At 43.3% G+C, this 23385-nt stretch overlaps 1 protein-coding gene across 2 annotated transcripts in view; it reads left to right on the top strand.

Annotated features, from left to right (window-relative positions):
* The window catches only part of DOCK10 (dedicator of cytokinesis 10), a gene marked incomplete at its 5' end in the record, with an annotated part of 166292 nt that overhangs the window by 17159 nt on the left and 125748 nt on the right, over positions 1–23385 (top strand). Inside the window, one exon of one of the 2 annotated variants that reach the window (XM_082003359.1) lies at positions 11785–11949. The exons of the other annotated variant lie outside the window; for it this stretch is intronic. Within the exon in view, the coding sequence (XP_081859485.1) occupies positions 11785–11949 (165 nt within the window). Of the gene's footprint in view, positions 1–11784; positions 11950–23385 lie in introns of those variants that run through there. 2 annotated transcript variants of the gene reach the window in all.

The raw sequence follows: 23385 nt of genomic DNA, 5'->3' as shown, positions 1-23385 counted from the left end.
GGACTGTTGGTCTGAGGGACCATGTACTTTTTGCATGCCATTGACGGGTGGTCTCACTGCTGCATTGTGCAGCTTGGACTTTCTGGCTACTGTAAAAGGAGGGGCAATACGAGCCTCCCTTAAGTTCTAGATCTCCTAACAAGCCCCCATTGCAATCAAGAGGGTAACTTCTGTTGTATGATAGTAGCTGGCACTACATACCCACAGATCCCTTTTCTCTGAAATTACTTGTCTTGCAGAGACTGATGTTATGCCAGTAGGATTCTGTGTAGGTGGATTTCTGTGTAGAAATTCATGATTTGCCCCATGCGCTTTAGGCCTAGAAATATCATGGTTAGGACATACGTGACATGGTCAAAAGGGAAAAGGCTGCTTGGTTTGCTCCTCCTGAGGCCATCAGGTTTGGTCTGGGGATTTTTTTTGAGCAGCATTTAAAAAATAAACACACACAAAACCCAAGACCCTTCCTTAATATTTACAGCCTGAAAAACTTACAGAGTCTCCCAATTCTTCTCTTTGTTTTGGGAAAAACTGCCATTGGAATCTTGGCACTGATAAGAAAAAAGGATCCGAAACCACATTATTATACTGCTAGTGGAAGTAATCCATATTCTTCTTGTGGGATCTCTCCTGTCAGATAAAAGGATACATCTGCAGCTGCACTGTTTTGGGGGGTAGGATGATGGGACATCAGCACCTGAGACAACACATTTTTGCTGGCCACTGTATGTACAAATTTTACTTTGCATTTCCTTTCCTACTTTATTCACTTTTTGTGCCTCATTTTCTATTTTCCAGCTGTAGAAGCTTATGCTCGGAAATTGAATGGGATTGTTCCTTGCTCCTGGCTGAACTCTGTGCATTTGGAGCCTGCCTCAAAGTGAAATTGCCTTGAAATAATAAGCAGGGATTATACAGCTGACTTGGAGTTGAAAGAAGCCTGATTGGGAGCCTCTTTTGCTCCTTTTTATGTTCAGTTAGAAATAGAACCTTCTACAAAGTAAAATCGTATGGCCTAAATAGTCAGTTTATAGCCTCTTGTTCTTGTCTTTGTGTTAGCCTTTGGCTTGAGTAGCTCTTCCGCTTCAGTTGTGTGTGGGGCTCTCCCAGGCAGGGCAGAAATTCAGGCTCTGGTTTGCTAGCCTGAATAAACTGTCTTCTTACACAGTCATGAAATAACTTAGTTTGGAAGAAACTTCTGGAGGTTTTAGAGTCCAGCTCCCCACTCAAAGCAAGTCCAACTAAATCAGGTTGCTCAGGCCCTTGTCCAGTCTATTGTTGAGACTCTTCAAGGATGGCGATACCACAGTCTCTAGGATGTCCTGTTCCAGTGTTTGACCACTCTCGTGGTGGAAAAACCTTTTTTATTATAATTAATTTAAATTTCCCTTTTTGCAACTTCTGTCTGTTGTGTCTCATCCCCTGCCAGTGTGTCTCCAAGAAGAGTCTAGGTCTGTCTTTTCTGTACCCTACCGCTGGGTAATTGAAGATGGCAGCAAGACTTCCCATCAGCCTTCATTTCTTAAGGGTGGACAAACCTATTTCTCTCAGCCTTTCCTCATACGTTGTGTCCTCCAGCGCCAGTCTGTCTTGGTGACCTCCCACAGGGCTCAATCCAGTGTGTCAGGTTTTGTACTGGGTATTTGAGAACCAGGCACATCAAACCTGGTACCCTTCAGCACATTGACTCCCTGGTCATGTTGGCAGGCTTTTTCTGCAACTGGTTCATCCTTCAGGGTGGACAGACCTATACATGTACTCTCAGTGATGTCTCCCCATGGTATTCATGTCATTACTATTAAATATAGTAGTATAAGTACTTCCTTTGCTAGAGATACCTTGCGTTATGTCCAGAACTATGTTGAAGTCTGTTGGTGCTGGTGCTGGATTGGTAGTTGATTAACATCCTGGCACTGGCCACTGCCTCTAGCTCTTCCCCCTTTCCTATCATTTTCAGCTGCAGAACTCCCAGCTTGCAGTAGAAATTGTTATCTTCAAGGCATTTGATGTTTTGAGTTAAAAATTTAATAAATTAACCTGGAATGCTTTAGGCAGCTAAACTTCTGGCTCGCTGGGACAGTCCATTTGTCTTGTGAGGGAGTTTGGAAAGTGGTTTCTTGGCTTGAAAATCCAAAAGCCTCCTGTGAATGCTCTGTGCAGAGCCAGGTGAGAATTGCTGCTGATGTCTATCACACGTGTAGTCTGACTCAGAGGCATGAGATGTTGGCTGCTGCTCTTGTCCTGTCAGTCTGGCTTCTGAGAGAAGGAGAAAGAAGGGAGAGAGAGGAAGGATACCAAAACTGGGAGGCAGGAGATGAGCCAATTTAACCTACCTGGCCTGACTCTATACGCGGGAAAAAAGAGGGGGGTTTTGGTTTTAAGGCAGACAAACAAAAAATGTGCTTGGCTCCCAGGTGCTTATTCTAAAGGGTGACATACTAACATATGGGAGACTGGAAGGCTGTGACCTTGGTGGAGATGCCATCTCTGCATGAGACGCAGTGATGTGCTGGGGAAGAAGTTATTGCAATCCCTGGTGGAGACTGAGACCGCAGGTCTGCAGAGCTGGTGAAATTCTGTGTGTACAGACCTCAGGGTGCTAGTGAAGGAGAGTAGAGCAAACTCTTGTGTCCTCTTCATCTTGTTGGTGGCCATTCCTTGACATATGCCATGCAATCTGCCATTGACTGACACACTCAAGTTCCCTAAATATTTTTAGCCTGTGTTCATTTGCATTTAATAGAGTCCTGCTTCTCTAGCTTATCTGGCAGGGCCTGTGTTTGTACCTGTCTTGTGTAAGCAGTTAGGATTTGTGTATGAAGCCTGACTCATTCATATAGTATCCAATTTCACTCTTCCTTGATGGCAAATAGTTAATGTTTTTCTCTGTTAAGTATTATGAGAAACATTAAAACAAAGAGTTCGTTTATCTCATTTAAATTCCTACCTCAAATTTTGAGCCATGTACGTTTTTTCCTACTGAAGTGAGTTTTTGAAAAGTAAAGCAGTGTATGAGTAGATAGGAGCATGCCAAGAGATACCTTCCCTTGCAAGCTCTCTCCTGAGCTGAAAGACAGAGATGGTCTTTTCAAAGAGCTAGAGGCTGAAAGCATTCTGGGTGTGGAGCAGCTCTGGTTTTTTGTCAGCTGTTCTTAGCTGGGTTGTGAGTAGAAGGATGTCATTGGCTTGGACTGGAGGCAAATTGGAATAAGAAATGCATTTTCTAACAAGATACCACTGTGCTAAAATTCTGCTTTACTGCAGATTTGGGTGGCTTCTTTTTGAAGGTGAATCTAGTCTCTCTGTATTTGTTCTTGCTTTGTATTTCTAAGCCTGTATTTGAACAGAGATGCTAATTTTGGATTGTGGCAAGCTGTGGCTGTTACAGAAATAGAGACTAGGTTGCACGTCCTGAAGATGAGATGTCAGCGGTACAGGCTTCTATGGCTCTTGTCCATAGTTTGTTTATGTCGGTGAGAGTTTTCCCAGTGTTTTGGTAGGCTTTTGATCACATTTTAAAGGAGAAAGAGTAGTTCATTAAAGCACTGTGCTATTCAACCCGTATTCAGGCCATGTAACATAGAGAACGTTGTACAAATGGCACCTCATCCAACCACATCTGATTCTCCAAACCTCGTCAGTCAGCGGCTGGTGACTTACTGCTCTTAGGGCCATGCAGTGTGCCGTCGGGAGACTCCCTGGTCTCCGGAGTTCCTCGTGTCTCTTCCCAGTATTTCCATAAGCAGCAGGGCTCGTGCCAGGGCAGCTGCATTTGCTCTTGTGTGGGAACGGTGGCTTTCCATGTAGCTGGGTGTGTTTCATTCTTAAAAATTGATTTGTGAAACATCTAGACAAAGGTCGTTGGAGTTTTTGCATGTCATGGAAATCTTGAACCCTGGCAAGGTAACGGACCAGTTGTGCTCTGTTAGAGCTGTAAGATCTGTCACAAAAAATAACATGTTAGAGTGAGAACAAGCTACTGTGGTATTTTTATTTTCTCTATGCCAGTTTTAGTTTTCAGACTCTCACCCATTGGGTTAGTGAAATGGAAGTCTTCAGCAAGCAGGATCAGGTGTTGGTAATGCTGTTTGAGGGGTTGTGTGCAAGTCAAATGTGGATCTTTTTGAAAGAGGGTAAAAAAATTGCTACCAGTTCTTTTTAGGAACCAATGGGGTAGTGTCTGTGGTTTTTTCCTGCTGTGGCTCATTTGTACAATCTTCGCTTCAAAAGCATGAGCCCAGCCTTTGTTGTAACTTCTGGTGAAAATTCTTTCCAGAGTTTATCTTAACGTGTGTTTTTATTTAACTCCATGCCAGAGAAAGGATGAATTTTGGTAGCTCCAACTAAATGTCCTCCAATTTTATGGGATAATAAAAGTTTTTTAAAAACAAACAAACATTTGCGTTATAAGTTAAGTAGTTATTTTTCCTGGTATGAAGTTAAATATTTCTTTTTCCTGTTACATGTTTAACGAAACCACAACAATGCTTTTCGCTGCTCTTTAGAATATTTAGTGCTAGATCGAGAAACCACTGAAGTGCATTGAAATAAAAAGTTTTTCATCACTGCCCATAGAATACAGCACTCCCATTTATTCTCAGGTCTTAATCTAAGACCTGAGACTAATCCCATTGACCTCACAGAAACTGTAATTTTAGAAAACCTCCTGTCAAAGTCAGAAATTACTTGAAAAATCAGCAGAGTGCTTCACCTGAATTGGAAATGGGAATGTGGCAATTGTTCGCATGCAAGTTATAATTTTTTTTCCGTGTTTTGTATAAAGATAATATTCTGAGAAACCACTTTAGGGGTTGGAGTTCTAGAGAAATGGGTTCTAGCCCACTTTCTGTCTGTTGGAAACCCTTACTTCAGTCTTTTTTGTCACTTTGTTTCTGTTTCCTTATCTGTAAATGGTTGCAATATGTTGATATTTTTAATGAACTGCTGTGGGATCTAACGGGGGGGAACCTTTGCATTTCGTTCAGGTACAGTGTGGTAGTAATTAAGAGTACTCCACACCACTTCTGCATAATACTTTTTACCAGACAGCAACATGAAAGAGGTGAAAAAGCAATATTGAGAAGAGAAAGGTGGCATTAGCACATGCGGTCCAGATAGCCTGTTTCTGTGATTATCAGACATCCCCCCCACCCTGTGTCTGCACGTCATGTGACGGTTTCTGTTTTCTGCAGGTAAAGTCAAGAAATGGCAGAGTTGTAAGAGTAAGTTTTGCAGCATGAGCTCCCATGTGCTTGCTGGTTGTCCATCAGCCCCATGGCTGCTGTTGGGCAGCCCTCGCTGGGCTCCCCGTTCTGGGTGCGCGTCCCCCACTGAGCAGTCCGCGGTTCGGGTAGCACCCTGCCATGTAGTTTGCCCAAGAGTGCTTAAAGCAGACACAAGTTCTCATAGTCTGCCCCGTCTTTCTGTGCCACATGCAGCACTGTGCTGCTTAGGAAACCTTTAGGTGGTCACTCCACCCGCCCCCCAAGGCAAGGCTGTGCATAACTTGTCATACAATTCACACCATGCAGTAATTCAAAAGCTTAGATGGGAACAGCAATCGTAATCCTGCAGCCCTTCCTTTGGGCTGTCTCCTAGCTATGGTGGAGAACATGTGATTCATTTTTAAAGGTTTCAGATACTGCAGCTACTTTTTTTTTTTTTAATGTAAAGAGAAGATACTATAAACACAGTCATTTAATCTGTTACCTGTCATACCCACCGAGGAGAGCCGAGTCTGGTGATGAATTTGTCTTTCATGTACTACTCCCTAGAGGGTGCCATACCCTTACTTTCTGTGTTCCTACTTGCTCCATAGCCAGTGGCATTGCAGCGGTTTTGTGGCAGCCCTGGGGACGTATCTCCTGAGCGTTGCACTAGTGTAAGCATTGCTTGCTGCTGCCAGCTGCGACGATGAGAAATGAGCTGGCTGAATCATTTAAGCCCCACTTGTATAGTTCTAACAGTATACTACTAATTGGGGAGTTTGCACTAACCGTAACTCAGTACGGTTAAGAACTGTTGGTGTTGGTCAATGATAGCTTCGTGAGAAGGAATACAATTTTGAAGATGAAAAAGGCGGGTGTCATTCAGGAACTATATGACCAGTAGCTGCAGTAAATGCCTGCTTAGGTCACTAAGGAGCAGCTGGTAGAAACTAAAGAAATACAAAGCCTGTGTACTTCTGACTCTCTTAGTGACCTTTGACAAGACCCTTGGGCCTGCTCTGCTGTTTGAGACCGCAGTGTTTCTGATATTTAACTGTTTTGAAGCAAAACTTTGAAATACAGTTCATAAATGTTTTTTAAATGACTGTAAGACGGTGTGTTATCAGTGGAAGGTATGGATGCTATTTATGGCTTTTAGCAACTGTGAGTGCATAAGCTTTCTTTGAAATAAGTGCGTGCTCACTGTGTGCACTGTGAAGCTTTTTTTTTTTTCTCCTCAAATCGTATGATAGCAGTGGTTCAGCCTAGCACTGCGCAGCCTCCTGTAGGCCACTGGGCTGGATGTGAAAGCTTTGGGACATACCTCTGTTGGAAGAAAAGACGGGGCAGCTCCTGAAGATGGATTTTCAGCCCCCCAGAGCTGTTGATAGCAACCTGTCAGCAGACAGAGAACAGGAGGTGGTGTTGGAAATGCTGCCTCTGTGGCAGTGCGATGCCACTATAACATGGTATCCACCGTCTTGCCTTAAAGGACACAGTCATTAGAAAAAGTGCACTGAAAGATCCGAGTTTATACTATTCCTCAGGCATAAAACATGCAAGGAAAGGAGGCACATTAATGAGGGTTTCTGTCATCAAGCAGACTGCCATGAAGACATACTTCACCTGTCTGGTCCGGGTCTCAATGCTGATTCCTTGGGAGCTGGTTAGGATTCCACTGTTTGTTTTGAAGTAGCAGAGCATGAAGAGAGACTTTCAACTTGGGTACAGTTTTTGTCCCCTCTGCTTTCCTTGCAAACGCCTCCAAGCCTTTATGAAAACAAATACTGGAGACAAGGGCCTTTGTCTCTGAGGAAAATTCCTTTTGCTAAGAAGATCATGTCTGTCAGCTCTTTTTGTTTTGGAAGGCTGATGTGAGTGATGAGTTATAAGCTGCTGAGAGACGACACAGTAGCTCACCAAAATGTGAGTGTTCCTCATCTGCATCAAGGTAGAGACTGTAATTTTGTTCTATCTTGCTTCAAATGTTTTTGCGCTACTTGTATAGGCTAGACCTTTACAGAGGTTTTACTGTAACTGTGGGTCTATGTGTGGAGCTGTGAGCGACAGCCACTGGTCCTGTTGCTTACGTGTTGTTAGGAGCTGCTCAACATCTGTACCAGGATGATCTATGTGGAGTAGTAACTCATGTAGGATAGCCCTGAAAAACTGAAAGACCCACTATACTCTTCCCAAGAGAACAGTTCATGCTTTAAAATGGTCGGGGCTTGCAGGGGAGTCTGATTCCAGAAGAGCTCAGCCGAGTGCTGTGCGTGTCTGTGTGCACCGTACATTGCCCGGAGTAGAACCATCCCAAGCTATCTCTACTTGAGCTATATGAGGTAAATAGCTCACCTGGCAAATTTTTGCACTATCTCTGGTGAAGGAGTGGACATTGTTTTGCCAGTTTATTATCACTTCGAGTTTGGGTAACTGGTCCTGTGAGTTGGCTTCAGAGTGCCAAGTTGGTCTCTGTGACAGTAGCTTTGTTTACACCAGCAAGTGCCTTGTTCAGCTGGATACTCTGGGCATCCTTTGGTAAGTCATAATGGTGGCATGAGCATTATCATCTGTAACAACACTGTGTGTTGTTTGTACTGTTACAGTGTCTTTAGTTCCTGGTAACGGCTTGGGGCTTTTGTGGGCCAGACTGCACAGACTGTTACAAGCATTATCAGAGATGTTCCTGTTTTTGTGGATGGCTCCTGCAGTCACCTGTCAGTGCTGCTTTAGGACCTTCACACTTCAAGAGTTTCTCAGTAACTTCTCAATGCACGTCATACAAACACATCCTGGAGAGGAGGCCTTCTTTTCTGGAGATGAAAAAAAATATATAAAAAATTGTGCATGCCATCTTGACAGCTGAGCAGGTGTGGGCAAAGGGTTCCTCTAACCTGCAGCTTGAGGAGAATGTAGCCTCCTCTGGGGTTGGAAGGAAGGGTCAGTGTCTCATTTGGAAAGTCATCCTCTCGCTAAAGGATCTCTTCTGAGAGCTGCCTTTCTGTCTTCCTGTTTAAAGCCCTCATCTGAAGACCAGCATACCAATAGGTTCTGTCTTGTTTATTCAGATGACATGAATCCAAATGACACAAAGAGAAAGGAAAATTAATGGAATAAAGAAAGCTTGTGGGAAGGAAACATGAACTTTCAGTGTGGTGTGCTAAAGAGGTATCAAATAGGAGTGTTAGAAAATGTTTGGTAGCATCTTTAGAAAGTCTTGCAGCCTGCAGAAACAGAAATGCAGGAATATTGCAGAAGAGGAATAACCCAGTGCTTGGAAGATGAGGGGTTTACTCTTTGCTGTAGACCTCCTGCCAGAGATAGTTTACCTCTTTAGGACCTTCGCTGCCCATTTGCAGAGCTGGCATCTCTTTCATGTGGAAGCTGAGGCTGGATGACGACAGATAGCTGTTAGCTGGAGGATCCACGTTAATTTAATTAATGCTTTGAACTCTGCTGTCTTATCGCAGACTTTATAAGACGTGGCAAGTGTGACCCAATTCTGCTCTTGCACGGCTTTGTTACTGCGCAGACCCAGCCCTTGGAGTTGCCAGGGACTGGGTCACTGAAGTCATCCGGGTTAAAACAACTGTCTTGCCTCTCCCATTTTATTTTTTTTTCCATTGGGCTACCCTTAGTGGTCTGCTTGCCAGCCTGTTCGTGTAAACCATCATGCTGGTGTTACATGGCTACTTAGCATAGCTGAAATGAGCGGTGGTTAAAAATGGAGTGAGAGTGGGCAGCGGATGTTTTCCAGTGTGGCTATTCCTTAGCGCGGCATTGTTGCCAAAGTCTTTGTAATGGGGAGTGGAGTTGCTTGCACAAAGGAGTATTTTGCTTCCCAGGAGGTTTTGCTAAATTCAGCTTCTGGATTAAAGTGCTAATTAACACAAAATAGTGCTTGATGCTTCACTGTAAGAGTGAGTGACGCTGTTGATAGTTGGTGTGTAAGGATAATGTATGCTAATGAGACCCCTACCTTTGCAAAACAAAGCTGTTGATACTGTGTCTGTGTCCAGGCATTTTTCTGGGCTGGGAGTTTTCCTTTCCAATGATAACTCATTTTTTTGTGAGTTTTGCTTAGAACAGAAGGGTTTTTTTAACTCTTCAGTGGTTTCTTTTCCCCTGTGCATGAGCCGTTTTTTCAGTTCTTGAATTTTGATCAAGGCCTGCAGGCTACTTTTAGCTGGCTTTGGCTTGTTAGTTTACTTGTTTTTGGACTAAGTGTCATTTTTGTCTCCTAAGAGATGAAATGCCAAGGTGATGTCATTCCTACTTATATCTAAAAATAGTTTAATCCGCAAACAATTGTAATGAAGTTATTTGGGACGCTGGCAGAGAATAGTTTGATCCAAAGACCACTGAAATGGATGGGACTCTTCACTGAGAGCGAAGCGAAGCTTTGGGTCAAGCCCTAGGGTGCTATTCCACGTATGTGTGCACGCACGCACTCGTGTGCAACAGCGTTGGGCTGTGCCACGGAAACCAAATTTCATGGAAATCCCTGCCGGCTCTCGCAACTGAACACGGGTGAATAAAAGCAGATGCCGTACAGACAGACGGGAGACGCGTTAGCAGCCCCCGAGGTGGCAGAGCAGTTGCCGTAACAGCCAGCAGCAGACGTTACCCAGGCCCCTGTGGCTGCTGCTGGAATTAGAGTAGGAATGTAGGTCTCCCAGCTGCCAAGGGCATCTTTTGCGTGGCCAAGGTGTCAGTCGCAGTTCTGGAGCAGGCAGGGGACTGATGAAAACGTAGACAATAGCAGCTGCAGGCAGGATTGCTGATGTGGTGCAGAAATTACCCAGCTGTGCCGCTGCGCTCTTGTAATCGCATTAGAAAAGTCAAACTAAGCAGGGTGTGAGGCCATCTTTGCAGGGCGTGCCTGTGGATAGGCAGGCACATCACGCAGGCGTGTGAAGTCATCGATGTGCCCAGTGAGATCAAGGGGGAAGAGCTGGGCAGGTGCATCGGCAGAGCTGTGGGTGAGTTTGTGCAGTGCCTGCCAGTGCTGCTAACTATTTTCTGTGTGCGCTCAAAGCGGCTTACTCTAACGAAACAAAGGCAAGAAATAATGGCAATGAGTGTGTGGCTTTTAAAGCACACATTTAGCTTTTCTGGCAAATGCTTTAATTAAAATGATGATGTCTTTTGCCAGATCACTGAGCAATTAAACCCTAATCAAGCCCAGAGGAAAGTATTTCCATGGAATGTTTTCAGTGCAATTCCTGATTGAGATTGTGAGGAGGAGTATTATTTACAAAGATCTCATTAACAGCCGTTGTAAGGTTGCTTATGCCCCTGTGGGAATGCAGACAAAACTCTCATGGCCTTCATTAGAAATCAAAGCCTTTCAATTCAAGGTAAATACGGTTTTGGGTGCACATATAATAAAATTATACATGTTAGCTTAAAAGCAGCTTCTCTGGAAACCCTGTTGGAAATTCTTAGTTTTCCCAATGTGTAAGAGAAATCCATTTTCTCTAGATATTTTTAGTGCTAACTTCCTCTCAAGTGCTATTATCTTACGCTCTCTACCATTAGCGCTTGCTGTGTTTCCAGGTCAGTCATGTGATTGCTAAGCATCCCTGCCTGCTTTTTGAATGACTTGTCAGGCAGGAGCCAGACAGGCAAGTTGTTACTGCTGACTGCCGGCAGCTGCTTCTCCCTGCCTGGATCCCCACTGCTGAGCACCGAAGCCGTTCTTGGAAGGTCACTGGGGTTTGGTTCAGTGAGACCCCCCTTAGCAGAGACCCTTCTCCACACAAGCCTCCCATGTAGATGCGAAAACGTACTACTCTGCAGAAAGCACGCCTGTGTGGGAACACACAACTACACTACTGAAAGGCGTTTCAGAGCTACACGCTGCTGTTTCTCACTGAGCCATGGCTATTTTAATATGAGCTGGATGAAGCAGTCCAGATTTCTGCCTTTTTTTTTTTTAACCACTTGTTACATTTACAACCCAAATGAGCTTGCTGTGCTTCAGAAAATTGCAAGAAGTGAAAAGATTACAGCCCAAATCCCTCGGTGAGCTTAAATATGTCTCTCTTTCTGTGGCAAAGCACCCTAAGGCAAAGTATTTTAAAAACAGCAGTGCTGATAATGAGAGCTAATAACTTTCCAGATGTTTGCTGGTTTGCTACATATGACTTTTTTAAAAAGGCATTTAAACTGATCTTGCCAGTTGTTGTGGATGCCCCTGTGTGTGTTTAATGAACAGCTGGCTCTTTTGAACTAGGCATTTTAATACTTTCAATTCCATGAAACTGGAATCAGAGGAGGCGGCCGATTGTACAAGAGAGGGAGTGCATTTTCTTGTGTGAATGCAGAAGCAGAGCGGGAGGGAGAGAGAGAAAAGCATTGTAACATTGCGTGTGTTTCAGTTTCAGTGGATCAAATCTTTCCTCTATCTGCATCCAAGCTATTTGGTTGTGATCAGATGATCAGAGCTGAAGGAAGCGATTGGAGAGTGAGCTGGCTGCAGCTGCACTGTAGGCTGTTTTCAGGGACAAGGAGCCACTGTTTTTCAAACATAGCATAAACATAGAAGTTATTTTGTAGGCTTCAGGATGCAGATATGGGTTGTGCTGCCAGCATTGTTCTGCTCCAAGCCTTTCGTTCTGTGGTACAGAGGAACTGTCCACATATCTGCAGGCGACGACGACGAGAGGAGTTGTCACATGAAATTCTGCCGCTGGATAGTGATGATGAAATGAGCAGACCCAGGACTCTCACCATAATGGTATGGTATTCTTTAATTGGCAGAGGTGACAGAATTATTACTACAGACGTTATGTGATTCCCCCCCCCCCCCCTTTAACTGTGTAATTGTAGAGAAAGAACAGGCTATTTGCAACTGCAAGTTAGTTTGCTGGTAGATTTGCTGTCTCTGTTGTCAAACAGAGCTGAAATGTTACTTTATAGCTGAAGCTGTTAGCTACACATAAGCTCTACATAAGTAAATGTTCTGCTGTTTAATTGTTGATGGGTTTTGTTGCTATTTGTGAGATAAGCAGCACTGGAGCCAGTAGCGTGGTTATGTTTTATTTCAGACTTGGAATTCTAAACAGCAGACAGATTAGGTACTAAGTCTTTTCATCATAAAAACAAAAACAAACTGAAAGGCCAAACAAAACAAAAACCTTTTACTTTCACCCAGGATGCAGTTGGAATCTGTATCGTTATATGCAAATAAACTCTCGTATATCTTTGCTGCAGACTGTTTGCAGCAGTAAAATATTTGCTGGATCGCTGCTTTCTGGTGTAGTGAGTTGCCTCCGTTCTTTAATGAAGGGGGGCTTGAAAGGCTCTCGGTCTTCGAGAGTCCTTTTCTTTCTGAATTAAATTGGATTATTTTTATTTTGTGTTGGGAATGTTATAAGCATTATATGTTTATTAGGAATAAGTGACAGGGTTGTTCCTCTTTATAAGTCACTGTTTCAGAATGAGGCATATGGCTACTGCTTAGCTACTGCTCTTCCTTGCCAAATACACGTATGGTGAGCGTTTCCAGAACCCTGGAGTGGTTTGGGTCTGAGGTGGCTATGATTTGGTACTCTGTGGCTCTCACTTGACAAAAAAATTACCGAGACACCGCAAACAGTGATTTTGTCAGCTTGTCAGGGCACTCGTGTATATCACTTGAGTGGTAGAGATTGGTGGGGTTTTTTGTATATAAAGTATGTGATGTTGGAGTCCAAGGTGCATCCCCCTGATACCTCACTGTATCACACAAGGCAGTAACTTAGTTGTAAGTGGGTGATGGTAACATTAGCGAATTTAGTAACTGTCCTGAGGTCTAGCAGTGGTTTGAGTAGAGCATTGCTGCCCATAGAGAGGTGTGTGGTGCAGTCATGGCAACTATAATAGCTAGGACCCAATCCAAGCCGTGGTTTTTGTATCAGCTGAGGGTGTTAGCCAGTGCATGGGGTGAGGCTATGGTCACAAGGAGGAAGGGGGTGAATTTCATCATCGTGAAGTTGATGTTTAAGCTTCTTCTGCTTTAAAATCCAGTATCTATAAAAACCTCTTTTTTTTCTTTTTTCTTCCACTTAATGGTTAAATAAACAACCTCAACAGCATTTAAGCAAATAACTGTCTCCTTCCTGGTAGTAGTTTCAAGCATAATAAAGTGAGAAGGGTCTGAAAGAAATTGCAGCATGTGTGAGTATGGATCATCTGTGCAACTTGGAAGAAAAGGGTGTCATGGGGGCAAAGAATGTACCAACTACCCCATACCCAGATGCAGTTATAAGCAGCTTGAGTTGCAGTTCTTTGTGCAGTAAATCGTGGAAGAGTGGGGCTCGGAGAGCTGCAGCACAAAGGTCCCTGGGTTCTCAGAAGTGAGGCTTCACCACAGCATGGAGGGACCTGTGGAAGCTGTCCACCACCCTGCAGAGCTGGGGATACCCAAAGGAGAGGCACGCTCGTCAGATGGTCTGTTACCTGCTGCTGGATGTGGGCTTCCGGGGATCCCCTCCCACACTCAGACACATCCACCCATCATAGTAATGGGGGCCTCATGTTTTCTACAGCAACAGTTAATGCACTGTTGTTTGTTCTGTCAAAAGGCTGCCCTTCCCTGGGGAAGCCAGGACACCTGTGGGATCATTTTCTCCCCCTTGGTCCCTTTGCGAACAGGAGGATGAGGGGTTCAGCCCTGTCATAAGGCTGGTGCAGCTGCAGGCAGGCGCTTTGGAGGAAAGCTGCAGGGCAGGCGACGACTTGGGAAAACCGTCTTCCCTCACACATCTTTCTTTCTCTTCTGGATGTGTATTATTACTGTGCCTTTTCATTTAGAAGCAGTTAATTACATAACTAAAATAATTTGCTGTTGGACTTCATCACAGTTAGGCTTAATAATGATGTGGAGACCTGGCGAGTTGAGAAGAAATCACTGCTTCAGAGCACTTCTGCAGCAGAAATGGGTGGTCCTGTTTCCACTAGAATTCATGTTACTTGAAAGAGCAGCATGATAAAGAGGGCTGGCGGCTACTGGACCTTAATAACACATGTGTTATGGTTCTAACAGATTATGTTTTTTCCCCCTTGGTCTGTGTCATAAATCCAGAAGTTTATGTCTGGAAAATACAGTAGAGGCAGCTACGTAGACAAGCAAAAGTGTTCAGTTCACAATGTCATTATGCACATTCTGGAATTGCCAGGAGCTAAACTGAGCCCAGTGAGGTTACTGAGTTTTCATGTCTGAGGACAGTGAGTGATTGGGGTGCCCAAAGAAGAGAGGCAAGGAAATCCCAAAATGCAGAATACCTGAAATATGCTGACATGCCTGGGTGTGATCGCCAGAGGCTGTGGGCTCCTGTCAGCTAAGAGCTGGTATTTTATCTTTTCATGCCTTCAGATGAAATGGTCCTCCTCTTTGTAGTTTGTGTGCCACTGGCTATATGCTCCCTACTGAGAGGGTTAGTATTTGGTACTGATTTCAGGAGATAAACTAGGCCTTCTTTTTGAATGGTTTTTTTAAGTCCCCAGGCTCTGCTGTGTGTTCTTCCAAGTTTGCCTCTCCTGTGTGAAGAAAAAGTAAAATCTCAGTGTTGCCCTTGATAGGGAAAGCAATTCTGAGGCAAGAGAACAGCAGCCTACCCTAAAATAGTTGCAGTAAGTATACAGCTCTATAGATGTGCTTCATTTTCCGTTGCTAATCCCTGGAGGGGAACATCTTTGTAGGATGTTCTTCTCGGAGTTGTGCCTTTGTTAGTGGCACTCCAAGCGGGAGGTGTTGTGGGTGTGCTCCTTGAGAAAAGAAAGGGAGAAGCCATGAGTAAAACCTCCAGCTATTGCTTAACGGCCACCAACTAATCACTGTATGAAACCTTTAGGCATCACAGCAGGTATTTCTAGTGTTCTAGTCCTTGCAGAAAGTGAGGATTGATGTCTTTATTCACAGAAATTTTTTTCCCTCTTCAGTTTGTTAGTTTAGAAATATGTTTTTATCCTTGGGCAAGACAGATTAATAATCAGTGTTAGATCTTGGCTGGATCCACTGAGCAAGGAGAGTTGTCAGAAAGACAAAACTGGAAATTCTTCGTGTATGACTGTTGCGTGTCATCTTCTCTTGGACACAATCCTGGGAGTTGCCAGAGACGTGGAAAATAAGTATCCAAACAACCTCTAACTAGAGGTACAAGTTGAATTAATATGCTCAGTGACTCTGCATTTAATAGACCATCCTGTTGTTTTCTGTACCTTTAAGACTATGTCTGTAAGAGCTGGTTTTCAAAATAGGTCCCTGAGATGGCGAGGTTTGAGATACTAAAAACCTAGGTAGAGTGAATACAAATAAAAGTACATGCTGTTTCTGCAAGAAAAAGAAGAGGAATATGGCTGAAGGAAGGAAATTTAGTATATGGGGTTATGTGGAACTGTTTTGTGTTTGGAGTGGAGGCACTAATGTTTGGGGTGATGCTTTGTGTTTGGAACTTGTGACTTGAAAAGAAGTTGAGCTTTACCTAGTAGGTCGTTCGTTGTTTTTTGATGTGATTTATTATGAACTGTGGCAGCTGAGGTTTGTGTGGAAAATAAGAGCGAAGCATGACGTTTAAGGATATGATCCTCCTCTCCACCCTCCCGCCCTTGGTAACCAGCTACACAAAAAACCAGAGTAAAATGTTTTGCATTTTGAATAAAATAATGTAACTTGAACTGATGTGTTAGCTCGAACACAGCAACAGCAAGGTGACAATACTACTCTCTCTATTCAGTTTTTTGTCTCTGAAAAGAGACAGCTTGCAGAGATTTTCTCTACTCTTTCCAGTTACAGAAGTAGTAAGAGAACCTCCCCTGTTGCAGAGATGCAGGATGCTCTGCTCTGGCATACAGCTGGGTCTGGGGCGCTGCCCGAGCTGCTTCTCAGGTCACGTAGTTTGTAAATGGAGTTTTAGTCTTCTAAAAGCAGTAGAAACAATAAAAGCATGGCTTTGAGAATTTTTCCTCATGTAGTACTAAAGTTTACCTCCAGAATTGTGTTCCTTAAGTTTTGTTGCAGGATCTGTGTTAATTTTATGTTTCTAGTTGAAATAATTCAGTGCGCTCATTTCCTCATTTGTATGCATTTACCTACTGATAATTTGTACCATATGCGTACCAAGTGCTATCAATAGATGGCAACTCTAAGAATTGCAAGATGTCTGACTCATGACTTACTGGTTTTGTAGGTGGGAATGTGTCTTTTTCCACTGAGCAAATCTTCTCCATCTGACTTTAGTACTCTAAGCAGTAACGTTTTATATTGCTTTTACTTCTTATTTGTGTTGCAGCGATGTGTGTAGTATGACAGTATGTGGTATGACATGATTATGCATCTGTTAACCAAAGTCTTATGACAGCTTATGAAGAGTGTGGACTAAAAAAAACAGAGTGATGAAAACATCCTCCTACATAAGAGGAATTTATTACCTTTTTTTTTTTTAATAAAGAGAGAGAGAAGCAAGCGATTTATTTGTAAGCAATGAATACCTGAAAGAGTAGGTTATACATTAAAGGAATTTATAATTAAATTATATTTAATTATAGGGCACAGGAATTAAAGGGCACAGGAAAGTCTCTATAAGTAACAGTCCTTGGCAGTGCTTTGGGAAGGCTTTGTGATTTTATGCACTCAACAAAAATCACAATTTAAAAGATACGTGTTCAAAATGCTTCTTGGGAGAGAAGAAGATTGACCTACGGAAAGGCAAAGCAACTTGCTTAAAAGCAAGAAGGCAAAGAGAAACACACACACGAGGGAAAAAAACAAAACAAACTTCAGGTTTTTCAGGCTTTGGCCATCTGCAGTCACACTGCTTTGTGTAATAAGCACATTTATAAACAAATCTATGCACACATATGCTTGATTTGTTGCAGTTTTGTCTGCGATGCTCTGTCTGCAGTTCTGCTTGGCTCTAGCTCTGAGGGGCTGTAGAAAATGCCAGCCTTCCATGTCTCCCTTGATTGTTCTGCTCTTTGGATCTTTCTTCAGAGGAAGGTAGGATTGTTAAGAAAAAAAATACCAATGATCTGACTGGTCTGGGATTTTGGAATCGGGTGAACTATGGTTGTAGGAGCCTTGAGCTATTTACATGGTATGGTAACCTCATACACCAAATCAGCCATGAGTGCAGATCTTGCATTTATGTTTGCCTGCTTTCCTGTGTTTATCAGAGTATTAAATATTTGAATAAGTTATAAAGAAAAAATAAACTTTCAGTAATAATAAGGAGATTAACATAGCTTTAAATGCCAAGTGCTAGGCACAGGATGAACCATCTAAAACAACCCCCATAATATCTTTGAAGTTCTGGAGACTTCCAAGAAAATGCTTTGAAATTTATTTCATACAGAACTCAGTAGAGGTATTTTGTTTCGTGCTGTCAGTAGACAATGTAATGTTGGACAGAAATAGAAACCATTTTTTATGTATATATACATAAATACATGTATTTATGACCAGCAGCCTCCAGGTCTATTTTCAGAGACATTCTCTGTTTGGTTTTATGCACATCTTGGGCTGCACAAGTAGTTCCAGACTCATAACTCAGTTCAAATCATTTGGTCTTTTGCCTCCCACAGCGAAGAGGTAATGGGATGCGTGGCTGCTCCTAGCACTGTGCTGACCAGGCTCTGTGGTGGGTTAGGTTGACGGTTAGTATCTACAGAAATGGATGGAAGCAGTGATACTGCCCGCCACTGTATCCTGGCTGAGAAGGGGTGCTGTCCCACGCTGCTCAAGCCCCATTACAGGAGCACGTCTCCATTAGTGGTATCGCCGTCCACGGCTGGCAGACGGGTTGGGGCAGTGCCTGCAGTACGTATGAGCCAGAAGGGTGCAGAAATCCACCTGCAGTGCTTCGTGCGTGCCCTCAGCTCAGGTGCTTGCACCGCATTACCAGCGAGCGCGTGTGCGGGCATCCGCAGCTGGAGCACCGCCCTGCGCCGCACGCAGGAGCTGGAGAGCCTGAGGCCGGGACGGTGAGCGGCGGTGTGGTGGCAGCAGAGCTTGTTGTCTTAACGTGTGTGCGCTGTCCTTGGCCCAGGCTCTGGTAGACTGGTTCTCTTCTGCTGAGTGTGGAGAGCGGCAGCTGGCTCAAGGAGCATACAAAGCAATAGTACATTAAACTCATGCTTCCAGAAAACAGTAGTAGTGCCAGTCCTCAGCCCTTTCCTCTCACTGGCATTAACTCACCACTGTCTGCAGCACTGAGAGCCAGGCTGGGCTTTATTTTTTGTGCTTTTGTAGGTACAGAATCCTCCAAGTAGAGCTGATCTGGATTTAAATGCATATAGCTGAGTCCAGAGTCCATTTCAGGCCTTTGGCTACAAACATGGGGATATTGATTTAGCTTGGAAACAACTATGCTGTGTAAGAGGTACGATGAGTGAGGAAGGGAGCCATGAAGAAACCAGGGCCCTCAGAGAGTGCCGACCAGCCAAAAGTACTGCCAAAGTAAAAGCTGCTGGGGGAGGCAAAGGGAGGAAGGAGAGCTGTTGAAGCAAAGACTGTGTGTAAGAGAGGAAGAGTTCAGTGATGAGAGAGACAGAAGCCAAGTAGAAAATGCCATTTCTTCTCATGTGAAATTAGTAAGGCACACTGCTGTTAAACTTTGGTAAGATTTGATTTTTGAGGGCAAGCCACCGCTGCTCTGTGTTGACATGTCAGGATGTTCTGATACTGCTTTTTCCTCCCTCCTTGTTCTTCTCAAAAGCTTTGGTTTTGCTTCACAGTGAGTATACCTCTTCCTACTGATGCTAATCCCTTCTCCCTTGCCCTTCTGCCACCCCTTCCTTTCCAAAGTGGAAAACCACCTTTGACTTGAGCATAAATGCACTCCATCCCCTCCTGGGTGGATTGGAAATGTGAACGGAGTGTGACAGAACTGTTCCTGATACATCTCACTTCCATGAAGTTTCTTCTTTACAACAGTAATCTTAATACACTTAGTCTAAACCCAGTTTAAATAAACCAGAATTCCAGTTCAGCACATTTCAGACAAAGGCCTTATGCGAAGTTTCATTGCTTATGAGAGACGAGGAGATGTATCTCTGAGCGTTTATCTCCATGCTTGATACTCCATCTGTTAGAATCATTTGGTTTTAACACGTGTGGCAACTCTTTGCTGCTCCGTAGCCTCTCCAGCAACCTCTGGCCAGCCAAGCAGCGTAATGTGGCACAAGTGCAACAGGAGGCATTTCACTTAATGGCAGCTGCTGAACCATTCCATCATCAGCTGTGGCGGAAAGATAAGTTGAGGAGTAAATACTGTGAGCACATCTACAGTATAAACTGAAGTGTCAGTGCTGTGTGCTGTAAAACCTAGTGGGGTGAGCACTGGTTCTCTTACCTTTTTCTGTGCACCCCAGGGGGGTTGCCACGTGATTTCTAAAAACTCTCAACATTCTGACTTCTCGATTACATTTCCTGAATCATACAAGGTTTTGATGAACGGCATCACCACTTCATGACTATTACATGACTACTGCAAATGTGTGGGTGAATACAGACTAGTTTCAGGTTGCGATATGTCCTGTACCTTAAGAGGAACTAGACAAAGGCAAATGGTTTTGATGTTCCCTTAACCAAAGAAAGGTTTGTGAAGGCTAAACACAGGATTTTGTTTCTAAGGCTAAGCAGCATTTCAGCATATTTGAGCCTGTCAGCTAGTACTAACTGGCAGCTCTGCTTTTGAAAGTGAAACAAGAAATGAATTCTCTGCTGAAGTACCAAAGTAACTGAACTCTTGTTCACTGCAGTGCTGCTGTTTCAGGGATACAGAAACAGGCACGGTGTCTTCAGAGTGTTTGGAGCCAAGGAAGATGGAGGAAGAGGGAGTGTCTGGGAAACATAGGAACAGGTCCTGATCTTTTAGCCTCTGAATCACTTCCTTGAATAATTAAGGCTTCCAGACTGAATTAGTGATTGGAGTGAGGAATACCATGGTGGGGAAGGGATTAGGATTCATCACCAGAAAGCATGTCACATGAATACTTCGGGATGTTTTGGGTGGCAAGGGTCTACAGATCATCTCAGGGCACTATTCCAAGTCTAGTCCAGCTGAAGCTGGCTCAGACCGTGGACCATGATCTCCTACGCTGAGGAGTTGTAGCTGTGCGTGTATGCACGTATTTCCAGTCAGAAAGAAGCCGATTCCGTCATTATTCTGGGGCTCAATTGTTTCAGTTCTGCTAGGACTTTTATTTAAAACTCAGGGAACTGTGTAAATAAATACGTATTATAAAAAATGTACTTTTTTCATCCTGTTAAGTTGGTGCCTCTTCAGAACAAAACGTTATGTTCTGTCTAAACAGAAAGAATTTGTGTGCAGTATCTTGCTTCTACAATTGCAGTCTGTTAATAATTATTGCCAATTTGCGGTTAGCTTAAAACATAATAGATTCTGCGTGTGTGGTTTTCGATGAAAAATAGCTATTGTAATGTTTGTCAGACTTCTTTCTGCCTCAGGGATCACTCTGAATACAGTGAATGGAACGAATTGAATTGAACACTTCATGCCTTTGGTGTTTGTTTTTTCTCACTTCTCATCTGTCAACTGCTGTGCTCATTTTCTTTTCATTAATATTGATACTTGCCTGAAGATGAGGCGGCCAGATTCAGTTCTCGGTTATATGTGTGCAAATCCATCAGAATAAGGTTTTGACTTAATGCATTAGAATGGACCAGAAGTGTAATTTTGTGCTGCTTGCACGTTTCTCTTCAAAAAAAGGAAATCATGAAGTTAAGAGTGGAAAATGTGTGGGGCCTTGCTGGATCAATCAGTGGTTAAGTATGAAAATAGGATGTTGGGAGTTGAACACCATGTCACCAATCACTCATAACTTTCTTTGACGTTTCAGTAAGGGTTTGGTGTTGCCTTGATGTTTTCTACAGGTTGTGACTTAATTGCTAAAATTAGCTCTTTCAGAGGGTAAGCCTTAACAGTAAAGAGATTAATTACTGAAATGTAGATTCCTGGAACCAGATGCTCCACTGTCCTTTTTGAGATGTTTCTTCCATTAGCAAATTATGTGCACACATGCATTGCAGCTATCTCTAGGAAATCTGAGCTCAATGGGATTACAGAGGAGGACAAGTTCTTGGGAGAAATGGAGCTTGGCATTGGGCCTATTTTTTCTCACGTTTGGGTACTTGTGGCTTGAAGGTAAAGAACAAAAAGCGTTCACACAGCTGATCTGCACTTCTTTCTTCTCAGTGCCTTAGCTCTTTCCCTGTCTTTAACCCATTCTCCCACGTGCTTGAGGAGCCTTTTCTCATCTCCCTAGAGCTCCCTAGAAAAAGCAGCCAGGCACAGAGCCTCCAGCCGCCCGTTCGGGCTCTCCCCCTGCCAGCTGGCGCTTGGGCTTGGCTTTGCTTATTCAGGCTGTGACTCTGTTCTGGCTTTTGCAGTGCTTGAGTTCCTCCGGCTATTGACCACTGTTAGCTCTTCGGTTTTAAGCAAGGGCACGGCCCTTTAGGAGGTGCAGTGATCTAAACAGTTCTCTAAAAGCTCGTTTTTTGCCAGGAATGTCCTGTTTCTTTGGCCTTACAACCTTGCAGTTGGGTCTCCTTTTATCTTTTAACTGGCCTGTTACGAAAGAAGCCAAGTCCCTCGCTGTCTGTCTGCTCCCAGGTGCTAGACATGTGCTCCGTTACACATCCTTCAGATGAATGTGAGCAGCAGATGTGTGGAAGATGCAGGGAGAGTAATCCTAACCTTGAGTCTGGTACATCCATGAGGAAACATTTACTGTTTCTATGCAGACTTTTAATGAATACGTTTTGCAGTATTTAGGATATATGATATTTTTTGTAGTTTGTGATGCATCTGATTCTTCCTGATGACCATTTGGCCCTTGTGGCACCTGATCTTGTTTCTGCTGACAATGTAGCAAAGACATCAGTTGGGGAAGGACTTGTGGTTGCACTGTCTGTGCATTCATCACCTGCTTTTGTTCAGAAACCCTCCACTGGGCAGCTCTGACAGATAGCATGCTCCTTCCTCAAACACTTGTGTAAATACAAAATAATTTAGCAGAATGTATGGAAATACAGAGAAAACTCATAAACACAGTTTGAGCTGGAGAACTATTTGGAAATAATAGAAATATGTGTTTAATTCTATTTTTTATATAAAAGAGAAAAGATAATTCAAGCCTAGAATTGTACCAATATGTTTTTGCCTTACTTCTCCGAATCTAATTGAAACTGTAAATATTGGTTAATAAAATGTAATTCTAAACATTTTCACTATATAAAAAAGCCAGTTCTTGAAGAATGCACCAAAAAGGACCTGCCCAAATGAAATGTTTGAGATGAGTTGACATAAAAGTTTGTACCAGCTCCCACTGAGAAGTTTCTTTACACAGTATTTTTAAGCTGCCAAAAGCTTTTGCACATACTAAGTGCTTGCCAGTTTTCCTTTTCTAAAAGAAATCAAAGGCAATTTTAAGTTACATGAGCCTGCAAAAAGAATCTGAATTGGTGGCTGAACATTGCTTTTTGTAAAATGCATTCAAGAGACAACTGTATTTCTTGGTAATATTTTCACAAAAGAATTTTCTCCTTGAGTCAGACCATGTCTGCAGTGTTTCTGGCAGAACAAGGAGCTTGAGTGAGGAGGAGCTGCAGCAAACTCTGCTTTATTTCCCATCCACATCCTTTTCTGGCACTTGTTTATGCCTGGCTGTCGTGTGTATTTGTAGGAAATCAGAAGTTAACCTCTTAGCTTCTAGTTTCCTGACCAATTCTTTTGTATCCAGCTCAAGTGGTGCTCAATAGAAATAAGAGTCAGGATGTTCCAGCTATTTCTACAATAAGAGGGAGTTTTCTGGACTTTCCAGAATTTCCAAATTAAAAAAAACCCTCAGAATTCCCAAAGTAAAAAAAAAACACCAACCTAACCTTGATACAGAGTCAGGTTGTCAGTGACCAGTTTAGGCTTGATGATAAGGCAAGAGTGAAGGTGCAAGGGCTTGTCCTTGCACATTGGATACAAAGAGCAAGATGTGTGAGTGGGGAGAAACACAAGGGCAGGAATATTGGCTTACACTCATCGCACTGGAGAAAATCATCCAGAGGAGGCGAAGGAGGAGGAATTACTATGATTCAGCTCTCTGCCTTGCAGTGGCTGGGACCTGGAAGCTTAGAGCAACTTTACTGTGTTAAGAATGACATAGTTTTGTTCCCGTC

The sequence above is a fragment of the Phaethon aethereus genome, assembly GCF_964289735.1.
Source record: "Phaethon aethereus genome assembly, chromosome: 9".
Taxonomy (NCBI): Eukaryota; Metazoa; Chordata; class Aves; order Phaethontiformes; family Phaethontidae; genus Phaethon; species Phaethon aethereus.
This window is presented reverse-complemented; position numbering and strand designations above follow the sequence as displayed.